We start from the raw sequence: 13,064 nt of genomic DNA, 5'->3' as shown, positions 1-13,064 counted from the left end.
AACATTCCTTATAGTACGGATCTGTCTCTCCCAGACTCCGCCCATATGACTAGCAGCAGGTGGGTTGAAAACAAAAGTAATGCCCAGCTCTTTAACCTTCTCTTGAGTTGCTTGCGGGAACAGTTCGTTTCTTGCACCAACGAAATTAGTGCCTTGATCGCAATGTAATTGACTGATCTTGCCACGTATTGCGATGAAACAACGAAGTGCATTGAGAAAACAGTCTGTACTGAGGTCATCCAGGACTTCTATATGGATAGCTCTTGAGCACATGCATGTAAACAACAGTCCATATCTCTTTACTTCTTTCCTCCCTTCCTTTACACAGAATGGGCCGAAGCAGTCCATACCGCTGTATGTAAATGGAGGGGTGGCTTCCAGTCTTTCAGATGGCAAATCGTTCATCCGTTGATCTTGATTGCATTTCCTGTATTTCCTGCATTTAACACATTTGTATATGAATGATGACACTTCTGTACTGCAGCCAATAATCCATATGCCATTAGCACGTATTTCATTGACTGTCATCCCTCGACCTTGATGATGTATCTTCTCATGGAAGTGTTTGATGAGAAGCTGTGAAACATGATGCTCTTTTGGCAGGATAGCTGGATGTTTGATGTTAGGATGGAGTGACGCTTGTGTTAGTCTTCCTCCCACCCTCAGGATATTGTGTTTGTCAAGGAATGGACTTAACTGGTGTAACTTGGAGCTTGATGCCTTGACTTCTTCCTTTTCTTTGAGCGACTTGATTTCTGTGCCAAATGATTCACTTTGGATGGTGCGTAAAATGAACTCCTCTGCATCCTTTCTTTCATCTAGCGTTGTGCTTTCCTTGGGCATTTCATTTAAGTTTTTTGCATACTTTACACGTCGCCGTAGTCTTGCTATTGCTTTGACAGCTCTTGTCCAATCTGAAAACTTGTGCAGTCGCTCTGAGAAAGGTTTATCTTCTTTTGTCTTCACTGTGAAAACTTGTGCAACCTTGAGTTCTGGGTCTTCCGTACTGATCTCGTTCACTTCGATTTCTTGTTTTGGTAGTTCCTTATCCCATAAGAAGCTCGGTCCTGTGAACCAATTGGAGTCTACAAGTTCCTTTGTCATGACTCCACGTGATGCGTGATCAGCAGGATTTTGTTGAGAGGCAACGTATTGCCATTGACTTGGTTCTGTACTTGACTTGATTCTCTGTACTCTGTTGGCAACAAATACATGGAATCGTTTTGCGTCATTGTTTATATAGCCAAGAACGACCTTGGAATCAGTCCAGTAGTACTGCTGAAGATCTTGGATTTCTAACTCTTCCTTTAGAAAGTTAGCAGTTTTTGCAGCTACTGCAGCCGCTGAAAGCTCCAATCTTGGGATGGTAACCACTTTAGTAGGAGCTACTCTGGCTTTCCCCATCACAAGGGTGCATTGCACGTTTCCAGATTTGGTCACAGTTCTTAAGTATGAGCACACCCCATAACCGTGTTCACTGGCATCAGCAAAACTGTGCAACTCATACTTCAGATCTTGGTTGAATGTTGGTGGTACATAACAACGTGGTATCTTTATGGAAGACAAGTTCTGAAGGTCCCTGAGCCAAGCTTCCCATTCAGGTTTGAGATCTTCTGGAAGTGGCTCATCCCAACCCAGTTTTTTCTGACACATTCTTTGAAGGATTCTTTTGCCAACTAGAATGAATGGAGCAACAAATCCAAGTGGGTCAAATATTGAAGCCACTGTGGAGAGCACTCCTCTTCTAGTGAAGGGGTTGTCCTTTACAACAACTCTAAAGCAAAATGTGTCTGAGGTTACACACCAATGGACCCCTAAAGCCCTTTCCATCTTTGGCTCACCAAGAGCTAGGTCCAAATCAGTTGCTCCAGCTGCACATTCTTTCTTTGGGATAGTGGCAATCACTGTTTTGCTGTTGCTGATGAACTTATGTAGGTGGAGCTTTCCTGTGTTACAGAGTTCTCTGGCTTCTTTCACAAGCAGAATTGCTTCTTGCTCTGAGTCCACGCTGGCCAACCCATCATCCACGTAGAAGTTGCGTAGTACAAACTTCACAGCAGCTTCACTAAACTTGCCTTCACCTTGAGCAGCTAGGTGCTTAAATCCAAAGTTCGCGCATCCAGGCGAGGATGCTGCACCGAATAAGTGCACTCTCATACGAAAAACTGATGGTGGCTTATCCAGATTGCCATCCTCCCACCATAAGAATCGAAGATAATCTTGATCTTCTGGGGCGACTTGAAACTGATGAAACATACGCTCAACGTCGCAGATAATAGCCACATGCCCTTTCCTGAAACGACACAAAACTCCAACAAGGGTATTTGTGAGATCTGGGCCTGATAGAAGGTGTTCGTTTAGAGAGGTATTCTGAAACTTAGCTGAGCAATCAAAGACAACACGTATCTTATTTGGCTTTTGTGGATGATAGATGCCATGGTGAGGTATATACCATGCTGGTTGGTTTTTTAATTCAGCCTCTGGTACTTTCTCAGCATCACCTCTTATTATGATGTCATGCATGAATGCCACATAATCTTTGAAGTAGTGCTCGTCTTTCCTCAGGCGCCTTTCCAGGCACTTTAGTCTCAGTTCTGCACAAAGTTTGTTGTTGGGCAGTTTGGGTTTTTCTTGCTTGAAGGGTAGCGGCATTTCAAAATGACCATTTTGCTTTAGTTTTATACCGTCTTTCATTTTAGTCAGAAACAATAAATCTTCTTGTGACACTGGCTCTTTCTCAACACTTCTTTCAACAAAGTCCATCTCCAGCACTTTAATTATGTCAGCTGGATTGATCACTTCTTTGACTTTGTTTCTGCTTACAAAGTGGACTTCAGTTTTGAGCTTATGAGTGAGTTCTACTGCTGGCAGGACTTGTTTAACAATAACATGATGACTTACTCCTATTTCATCTTCATAATCATTCTCAGAGTTACTATAACCAATGATGCTCCAACCAAGCAGGGATTTCTGTGCAAATGGCTGGTCTCTTTTGCCACTAATCACCTCCAGAGGGAGTAAAGCTTGAGGACAGTTATATCCAATCAGCAATCCGACTTCACAGTCGAGCTTAGGAGCCATTTCTTCTGATAGATGTGAAAGATGGGGCCAACTCTCTGCGGTAGTGTTTGTGGGAATGTGTGACCTATTGGCAGGAATATAGCTTCTGGTGTAAGTTGTTGGCAGCTTGATTCTGACTTCAGAGTTCATTCCTCTTACTTGTAAGTCCTTTAACTTGTGACTTGACACAATCCTTGTTTTGGAGGTCATAGTGGAAATCTTGAGTTGGACAGGTTCAAATTTTGTATTCAGTGATTCAGCTGTGTTCTTCAGGATGAAAGTTGTATCACTTTGAGTGTCGAGCAAAGCATACACAAGCCTTTCTTTCTCTGGTTCATCCACGGTCGATACATAAACTGGGATAACTGAGGAAGTACAACCCTTTGATTTTTGTTGTAATACTCTGTTGGATGTGACTTGCTGAGATTCTTGCTCTTGTGCTTCAGACACCTTTTCTGTCTCCTGATTGTGGTTTGTTGGTTGTTGATTATTCTTTGCTCTTTTCTCTTTATCCCCCTTTTCCCTGTCTTGATGTAGACAACTTGGGTGAGGTTTCTGACATCTGTCGCACACACTTCTAGACTTACAGTTCTTAGAGTTATGACCATACTTGAGGCAACCAAAGCACAGGTTTTCAGCCTTCACAAACTTAACTCTTTCTTCAACTGATATTTCCATCATCTTTCGACATTTATGTAGTGTGTGACCAGGTTTCTTACAAAAGAGACATGTAACAAATGTCTTTTCATTTGAGCTTGTGTTAAGAGTTTTAGCACTCAGGGTACCACTTCTTCTTGATTTGTCTTTGTATGGATGCTTGTTATCTAATTCAGTTGGCTTTATTGCCTGTAGTGAGGTAATCGGGTTGCATGCAATTCTTGCTTCTTTATTTAAAAATTTAACAAAATGACTGAAGTCAGGAAACATTTTGTGTTCATCTTGGAACTCTGTAACTTTCCTGTTCCAACGTGCACTTAACCAATCAGGTAACTTTGCTGCTATTCTCTGATTTTCCACACAGTCATTTAAAACTTGTAAACCTTGGACGTATGGAATGGCTGATTCAACACTTGTTAAGAAATCAGCAAACTCACGTAAATCTTTACAGTCCTTGGCTGTGATTTTAGGCCATGATTGAATCTTGTCACGATAAGACTTGCCAATCACAAAAGGATCTCCAAATCTGTCTTCGAGCATTTCCCAAGCAGCACAATATGCTGTATCTGTTCCAGCTAGAAAGTGACCTTCGATAGCCTTCTTAGCTGAACCTCCAACGTACTTTCTCAAGAAGAAAAGCTTTTCTTGTGTTGGCAGATTTTTGCGATCAACCAATGTTTGAAAAGACAGCTTCCAGTCATTATACTGCAGCGGGTCACCTGTGAAGACTGCAGGTTCAGGCACTGGAAGTCTATTGGCTGTGATTGCTTCAGCAAGTGTCTTTACAAGATCAATGGAGGCTGCTTCACATGCAATTGGAATTTCTGTTTTCTGGACAAATCGTTGATTTGCAGGATCTTTAACTTGAGAAGGAATGAATGGCTTTGAGTGAACATTCAGAAAGCGTGATGGTAGAAGGGAGCTATCTTGTTTGACTTGTAAATGTACACTAGTAGGCGGTTCTTCACCCTCATTTTTTATGCTTTCAGCGTACACTTTTAATCTTGCTTGTGCTGCATTGTGCTTTTGCAGCTCTTTCAATAGTTCCACTTCTTTTCTTTTCTCTTCCAATTTTGTCTTTATTGTAGTGCTCTCTGTTAGAAATTGGGCTCTTTTCTTTGCATCCTCAACTTCAAGTTCTCTGATTTCTTCCTCACATTGATGTTGTGTTTTCATTATTTTAATTACCTCTTCTGTTGCTGCCACTTCAGCTGCAGCTTCCTGTCTTTGTTGCAGTGAAACTAGAGATGACTGCCTGGACATTTCAGAGATGGACTTTGACTTAAATGTGATCCTTGAGCTGATGCTGGATGTACTGCTTTCAAACACAGATTCAGAATCTGGCCAAGGAATACTATCTGGATCCCCATTTTCCTCCAAAAGGCACTTTGCCTTTGCTCTGGCAGCTTCACTGACAGCACAACAAACATCACATCTTCTCCGTATTTCTACATCAGGACTTTCAATCCTTCTAATATCATCATATGTGTTGCAGATATCAGTCATAATGGCGTCTATGGCACTCACAGCTTCAGGTATTAAATCAATATCTTCATTTTTCACCATTCTCTTAAAAGAGTTTATGTGATATTTCCATTTCTTGTAGAATCGCTGAAAATCCTTGGTCAAACCATGTAACTTTGCATCTTCCAAAGATTTTCCCTTTTCAGTGAGTGTGCGTGTGCGCTGGCTTCTGCGTGGGTTTTCTGATTGTGAATTAATAGATATTGAGGACTGTTGAGCTTCCTCTCCATTTGGCTGTTCTTCTGTATCCACTTGCCTTTCATCATCTTGTGTTTTAAGCTCAGCACAACTTACAGTGGGCTTACTTTCATCTGCCATTTTGTCTTGTTATCACTTTGATGAACTTATTTCAATTTTGGCCATGTACCTTTAATCTTAATTGATGCAAACTGCTATTTCTTTTGATGGAGAAGCCACATTCAGTGCAACAATCCACAAGCGCTTGCGCTACTTTCAAGACACAAACTTGAGTGCTTGCTTATTTAGCTTCTGCTTGTTAGCTTGTTTCATGTGTTTGTCCAAACACGTGATACTTCCCTTAGCACGTCGGTAGCATCCCTTGCTAATAGCTTGCTTCCAACCGTCTCCTCCGAGGCAGTGTAGTGTTCTACTGTGCCGGCTTGTTCACATACACGAGAGACACGAGCGTTCCTTTTACTGATGTTTAATGCGGTCTTGCGTCTTCTTACTCTTTACACCACATGAACACCGTAGAACTAATGAAAAAGCATAAATCATGTACAAATTAACAAGTTAGTTGCCTTAAGTTGGCTAACATACAGAATTTGTAAATAAAGAATAAACATACCACTTTGGCCTGCTAGTAGACAAACCGGTAGACTTGAAAACACTTTACCTTCTTCTCAAATGTTCTTAACTGGCACACATTTGTCCGTGCGCAGCAATAAAATCTCCGAAGCTTCGAGATACAGGAAGTGACGTCACAGCGCTCTTAAACATGCCTTATCAAAATAAACCAATTCAAAATTACTCAAATATCAAAAAGTATTAATTCTGTGCACCTGTAAATGCTACAAAATGTATTGAAAAACATGAAAAATAATACTTTCAATAAACATGTTAAATAAACTTACTAGGGCAATCACAAAATCACAGTGCCATCTTGTGGTGAAACTTTGAACAAAAAAGTTACTTAAACTGCATTTACAAAGTACAAATGCAGATATTTGTTACTGACAGACAATATTGTGATTTCGTCCTCTGGACTGAAAGAGACCGTGACTCACCGTTTGTCGAACGCGTGACAGCAAATGACTCATTTTTTGACAAACAGCTTGAATGTGCAAAAGCTTTTTACATAAAAAAGCCAGAGCTGCTTGCAAAGTCTTTTTCAGCACCAAAACCAGCAGCAGCATGTGCTGATAATGGTCAACAGTGGTGTTACTGTCGCGAGCCAGAGGACGGTGACATGTTGGTGTGCACCTCAAGTTTTTGTTCTCTAAAAAAGTTTCATAAAACTTGTCTGCACTTGAAAAGGAATCCTAAACAATGGAAATGTCCAAGCTGTAGAAAAGTTATCAACTCACAAAAAAAGAAATCTCTGACAAGCTGAAGAGTAATAAACAAATGTGGGTTGCCCCTACTTGTAGCCCGTAATAGCAGACTGGCACAGCTTCAAGACTAACACATCAGTCTGTTATTAAGAATTATTTCACATACAACAAGAGGCTGATGAAAGTAAAGTTCATTTTTTATTCATGTTTGCATTTGTACAAAAATGTTACAATTTTCTGAAGACTAAGAATTGTTCCTTTTTGGTCTGTTGTACTAAATAAAAGTGAAAGTTCACATCTGTGATGACTTAAAAGACCTTGTCAGCATTTTTTTTTTCTGCCCAACTACGGAAAATATATTACAAGTTCACTGAAAGGGCACAACAGATTCACAGACATTTGTAAGAGCACAACAAACTTTAACTATTTTGTCAAGGTATGTCACATCATTTTCTGTGTCAATGTCAGTGAAACCTATGGAAACACTACTTTGCAAAATTGTGTATTTCTGACGTAGAACTCCAATGACTCTTTCTATGTGTATTCTAAGAGATGCTAAGCATCTCGTGTCTTCCAGGTCAACAGGATCTAACTGTTTCTTCCCACGAGTGAATGCTGGAAGCTTTAATTCAGCATGATAAGAATTCACTGAGTCTTTGACATTGAATCCTCTGTCTGCCAAAACCAAGTCACCTGGGAGCAAATTAGAAAGAAAACCGCTTTGCTCTGTGATGAACTTATCGCTTGTGCGACCTCCCCATCAATTGGAAATGAAACAAATAGAACCTTGTGGGGTGATTGCGATTAAATATTTCATGGTGTGGTGTGACTTGTATGCTGAATAACACTGAGCACTGGCTGACAGGTTACTTGGTTTCTCCAGAAATATCTCAAAACAGTCAATAATACAGACTGTCTTTTCAAACACACTATTCCTAAATGCATAGGGAATAGATTCTCTTAAGGATTCCCTTTCAGGCCAAATAACAAGACTTGGCACTAGTGTACAATACATGACACTTACACAGTGTTTGAAAAGCTTTGAGACTGTAGTAGAATCTATGCTAAAATAAAATGCCAGAAAATCAAAAGACAGGTTCATTCTCATTTTGATTAAAGCCAAGATGTACTGTTGAAATAGTGTTAGGCTAGATTTGTGCTTTAGATAGGGCATTATAACATTAAAAATGACCATAAGTTGCGAATATGATGATAAGCCAGTGAGCATATTAACCTTCCTGTCACTTTTTTGTAGAGTAGTCTCATTTATTTCAGTACATGTAATTTTTTGTCTTAATAACATGTTTTCATTTCTCAGTGCTTGGCATTCCAGCTCAAGAGATTTGATTTGTTCCTTGCAGGTTTCATTGGAACACACCGTTGTTTCTGGATGGCTGCTGTCATGTGTAGGCTCCACTTCATTCTGAGTCACTTCCTTTACAGGGGCTTCCTCTGCTTGATCAGCTGCAGGAGGCTGTATGATGTCATGTTCACATGAGTCCTGCTGAATTAGGAGTTTAGATGATGGACTGACCGTAGCAGATGCTGACTTTGCTTGTTCTCTTCTTTGGAGTCTTCTCTTCTGTCTCCGGATGAACCCATCTAACTGCCTTCTTCTCCTCTTTTTCTCTGGGGATGTCACATGTTTGAAGATGGATGGGATGTAGTCAGGAGAGAGAGGGTGATCACTCTTTTTCCCTGAAGTGTATAAATAAGCATTGTTATAGGTTTAGTATTTGTCGGTAGGTATCCGGTCCCTTTGCACCAGAACATAAATTAATTTTAATCTGTAAACAGATAACGTCATCATTTCTATATTTCAGCACAAATCCATAAAACTAATTAAAACACAAATAACATCGATTTAACTGTAAGTAGTTTAAATAGAGTGCTGTGCTGGTTGAATGTTTAAACTGAACGCCAAGAGAAATAACTATTTTGATGTTTTTCCGTGAATACAATAAATAGGTCAGGCAGGAGCGTCTCAGGATCTGTCTGCGATCTGTCTCTGTGAGACAGAAAATAGCAATCCAAAGTGCTTTTTATGTGTGATCTGACAATTGATCAACCATTGATTACAAATTAAATACAGCTTAGCCGGTTAATTGCTGTGATCATAAAACACGTAAACGGCAGCGGCAGAACTTACGAGGCAACGTTTTACGTGATGTTTACTTGTTGCTATGAGTAATAAGACAGAAAAAGCCACGCCAAAATAAGTTTACGAAGCCCACTAAGAATCGTAATAAAAGCATTTAAAAGAAATACCACACACACTTGAGGAAACGTTGGTTTAAGTACCTGATATGAAGTGTTCGCTGCACAGGCGAAAACCTTTACTGTCGGGATCCCACTGCTTTGTTTTACACTGGAGGCTAGCGCGTTTCATTGCGATTATCCAACGTTTGCGGCGTTCCGGATCTTTGGGAATCCTGTAGAAGGATCTTCCTTTGACTTGTCCCCGTCTGTTCTGGCATCCTGGGGCACAACAGGAATCGACCATATTTCCCGTGTGAGACTTATGACAACAAATAGTCTAGCTGCGGGCTTCTGCCTGCCAAAATGGTGCCGTTTCGATCTGAACTGTTGCATGCTGGGAGAAGTGACGTCAACTCCCGGAGCTCTATAAGCAGCCATCCTCCACGACTCACTGGGGATGGAGAAGACAGATCACACACACACGCACACACACACACACACACACACACACACACACACACACACACACACACAGTAGTATTTCTATGACTACATTGCAATTTCTTAGTAAATATTCTATTTAGTACAAGATAAACTAACCCCCAAATTCCACTACCTCCGCTCCGACACGAACGCCGGCGCAAAATCGGTCCCGTTGTAGTCAATCAGAGCTATTCCACTACTGCGGCCGTGCTCCGGCAGTGCCTCTGTTCCGGCGTCCGGCAAAAATAGAATCGATCCTATTTTCGCCGGACGCCGGAGCACCTCCGCAGTAAATGGACAGAAATCACAACCGCCCAACAGGAAAAGGAGCAAGCACAACTTCCGTTTTTCACAATAAATCGATAAACAAAAGGCGTTTTTTGTTTCATATGCACAGGTTTAACAACTTTTAACAACTATCAGTGGCGGCTGAACTTTAAATGCACAAAAGTAAGCCATAAATACAGTTTCTACTATCAAAGTAGTCACACTTTGTTGATCCAAACACTGCTGATCTCTCAACACACATGATGGGCAGATTAAACAGCTCATGCTGATGTTTCTCCCACACAACCGGTGTTTGGATCTAACTTCCGCGTTTATTGCTCGGACTGTATCGCAAGATCTCGAAAATCCCGCGCATGCTTGTTTGCCCACCTCAGGTCTCCGCACCGGAGCGGAGCCGTTGTAGAGCGGGTACCAGTATAATTTGAGTTCGGAAGCGAGCGGAAGGCGGGGGCGGAGGTAGTGGAATTTGGGGGTTAGTCTTTATCTTAGTGAATCTATAATTAATTCAACAGCAGAACTAGTGTCGCAGCGGATGGAAGTTTGTGCCGAAGTGTCAAATCCCAGAATGACACGGATAAGAGGTGTTGCAAAAAACATGATCCTTTCATTGGGGGTGATAAAGGAAGTCCACAGGCTCAGGAAAAACACTGGAGTCAACTCAAAATCAAAATACTCACAGGAGGCTAAATCAGAAACTGGAAACAAAAAACTGGAAGTACAGGAGGCAACAAATACACTGACAATAACACATCAAACTGACTAACACTGAGGCCCTGTCCACACGTAGCCGGGGATCTGCCAAAATGTAGAGATTTTTCTACGTTTTGGCCTGTCATCCACACGAAAACGGAGTTTTTTCACACGAAAACGGATCTTTTTAAAAACTCTGGCCAAAGTGAAGATCTGCGTTTTCTCCGTCTGAACAGACAAAACCAGAGTTTTAAGGTCCGCAACGTCACTTTCCGCGACAAATAATGCTGACATCCCGTGTGCGACCTGTGTTTACACTAGCCGACAGCATGGATGCCCTCAGAGCTGCGCTCGCTTTATCAATTGTCCAAGCGCTTTCTGCTTGTTTGTTTTTGCAAGTGGAATTACTGCTCCTTGCGGAAGACCACAGACGAAGGACGAGGTTAAGAACGGGGGAAGTACTGCCGCCTACAGGTCTGGCATGTCCTTAACAACGTATTTATCCGGGTACGTGTGGACAGTTTGTTTTTAAAACGAGGTGGTGTGGATGCAAGTTTTTGGAGGGGCGGATATCCGTTTTTAAAAAAACCCGGCTACGTGTGGACTAGGACTGAGAGACAAGACAGGGTTATATACACAGGGCCTGGGTGATTAAGGGAACTGAGATCAGGTGCAACTAATTAACTGAGTGAGAAAGCAAAATAAAGCAGAGGAGGAAACTAACCCTAAAAACCTGAGAGACAAAAACAACAGAACAAAAACTAACCTAAAAACTGGTACGTAGATCGGCATATATTGCGTCTCATGTCTTCCTCCTGAAATCCATCGTTGGTCAGTTAGGGCAACAACACCTCGCACTCAGACTCGTCTCCACCAGATGGAGATTCTGAACTGACACACACACACACCAACATGTCAGCATTACATCCATTTGCATCCATCATTAGAGAGTTAGTCCTGGTGATTGTTTTGAATAATTATAAAATAAATATTCTTAAACGTCCCATCTCTCTCTCTCTTTCTCTTCTTGTCTCTAATTCAATACAAGGTGTTTGAATAAAATTCCCTGTGGTAAAAACAACCTCTTTTGATTATAAGGGCCCGGTCCAAAGATTAATGATCCAGCTCAGGTTTAGATCAGTGATATCTCTGGACCTTGATAAAAGTGTAAGAATATACCAACTATATTCCGCTACATTTATAATTGTTGTATTTATTAACATGATAAGGAGCTAATTATTTGTTTCTTGTTTGTTCTTAGTTTCGCTCCTCCTTTTCACCGAGCTTTGAGTCACGTTTGTGATGACTTGTAAACTGACGAGTGGATTATTAAAGGAGCAAGACGCTCAGCTTCCTGGCTCATGAAAACCGAGTTTGGCTTGCTGTTGAACTGCGTTAACAAACACGGTGTGTCCAACACGTAGCGATAACAGTACACTGAAACTGCTTTGGAATGAGATTCAAAGCTGCATTATTGGTACTGGAAAGGTTAAATCTAAGCCCCGCCCCTATTTAAAGTGGGGTTTTCACGTTTGACATAGATAGCTTCTTTTTCTCCTCTCTCACACCATCTATCTTCTCTGTCCAGAATGTGGACTTTGTCATCTTCAAAGGTGTGTCCCTTGTCCTTCAGAGAAGGTGGACTGCAGAGTCCTGATCTGAAGAGATGGCTCTCCTGTGTTGTGCCATGCGCTTGTGTAATTGTGGTTTAGTTTCCCCGATGTAAACATCTGGACAGTCCTCGCTACACTGGACTGCATAAACGACCCCACTGAGCTTCTGTTTGGGTGTTTTGCCTTTAGGATGGACCAGTTTCTGTCTGAGGGGGTTGTTGGGTGTAAAGTATACTGGGATGTTGTGTTTGGAGAAGATTCTCCAAACACAACATCCCAGTAAATTGAATTGACAAAGCTCCTCGGATGAGAAGCAAAACGTCTTCAAGAATCCAAAAAAGTCCAGTTGCCTTCATCTAAACCTTTGGATTACCACGATCTGGATGACTGAGAACCTTCACCAGCAAACTGAGAGGGAGATACAGTACAATGTCCCAATCCTCTCAGCTGTTGTGTCTCGATCCAATTTCCGCCCTTTCATGACCTTGCACCGATGCAAGCATATCACAACTTCTTAGGCAATGAGTGATGTCATTGATCAGCACTAAGAAGCATCCACAGACATTAATAACATTAAAGTGTTATTCTGTTGAAGGACAGCATGATTTCATCCATTCATAGCACAAGAACAGCTGCATGATGTAAAATGTGGCGTTCAATGGCCAGAAGAACTGCAGTTTTTTAGGGTGCTCTGTGAGACAACAAAGCCTTGTGATTATTATTATTATTTTTTTATTTATTCATTTATTTTACTGTGCCCTGTCTGGCTGTGAAGCAAGCAGAATTGATGTCTGAATGCTGGTGACAAGCCTTACAGATTTACTCTCAGGTGGAGCATCAAAACGTCTGCTTTTAATGTCACGCCTGATACTTAAAACTTTATTGTTATTGTTGTTGAATGCTTTGTAATTCCGACCAGACACGGAGACAGAGGTGAAAGAGAAAGGAAAAGACAAAGGGGGGGGGGGGGGGGGGGGGTTTCCACAAAAATAAACAATAATGAACAAGAGTCTGCTTCTAGACCTGCAGAAAGAGA

At 41.4% G+C, this 13,064-nt stretch overlaps 2 protein-coding genes across 3 annotated transcripts in view; both read right to left on the bottom strand.

Annotated features, from left to right (window-relative positions):
* The window catches only part of LOC129152313 (uncharacterized), a 7,595-nt gene extending 1,176 nt beyond the window's left edge, over positions 1-6,419 (bottom strand). The window contains exons 1-2 of one of the 2 annotated variants that reach the window (XM_070553546.1): positions 6,050-6,419; positions 1-5,957 (exon numbers count right to left, since the gene is read on the bottom strand). The exon at positions 1-5,957 is cut by the window's left edge and continues 1,176 nt beyond it. In XM_070553546.1, the coding sequence (XP_070409647.1) occupies positions 1-5,559 (5,559 nt within the window). In that variant the 5' untranslated portion in view covers positions 5,560-5,957; positions 6,050-6,419. The other variant, XR_011521204.1, reaches the window with a different exon arrangement.
* Positions 6,420-6,934: 515 nt separating this feature from the next.
* LOC129162248 (uncharacterized) lies at positions 6,935-12,986 on the bottom strand. Its single transcript, XM_054738727.2, has 3 exons — positions 11,182-12,986; positions 9,057-9,405; positions 6,935-8,453 (listed from the first exon to the last, which is right to left on the bottom strand). The coding sequence occupies exons 2-3, from the start codon at positions 9,256-9,258 to the stop codon at positions 7,516-7,518; spliced, it is 1,140 nt and encodes a 379-aa protein (XP_054594702.2). The 5' UTR covers positions 9,259-9,405; positions 11,182-12,986; the 3' UTR covers positions 6,935-7,515.
* Positions 12,987-13,064: the final 78 nt, after the last annotated feature.

Source organism: Nothobranchius furzeri, chromosome 7, assembly GCF_043380555.1.
Source record: "Nothobranchius furzeri strain GRZ-AD chromosome 7, NfurGRZ-RIMD1, whole genome shotgun sequence".
Taxonomy (NCBI): Eukaryota; Metazoa; Chordata; class Actinopteri; order Cyprinodontiformes; family Nothobranchiidae; genus Nothobranchius; species Nothobranchius furzeri.
Note: the sequence above shows the minus strand (reverse complement) of the source record. Positions and strands in the feature narration are given on the sequence as shown.

What these genes read in the sequence shown, in the direction of transcription:
- LOC129162248 (XM_054738727.2), bottom strand. Translation starts at nt 9,258, where the DNA reads ATGGTCGATTCCTGTTGTGCCCCAGGATGCCAGAACAGACGGGGACAA. An exon ending in CAGCGAACACTTCATATCAG is followed by an intron (nt 8,454 to 9,056) that starts GTACTTAAACCA and finishes TATACACTTCAG; the next exon opens with GGAAAAAGAGTGATCACCCT.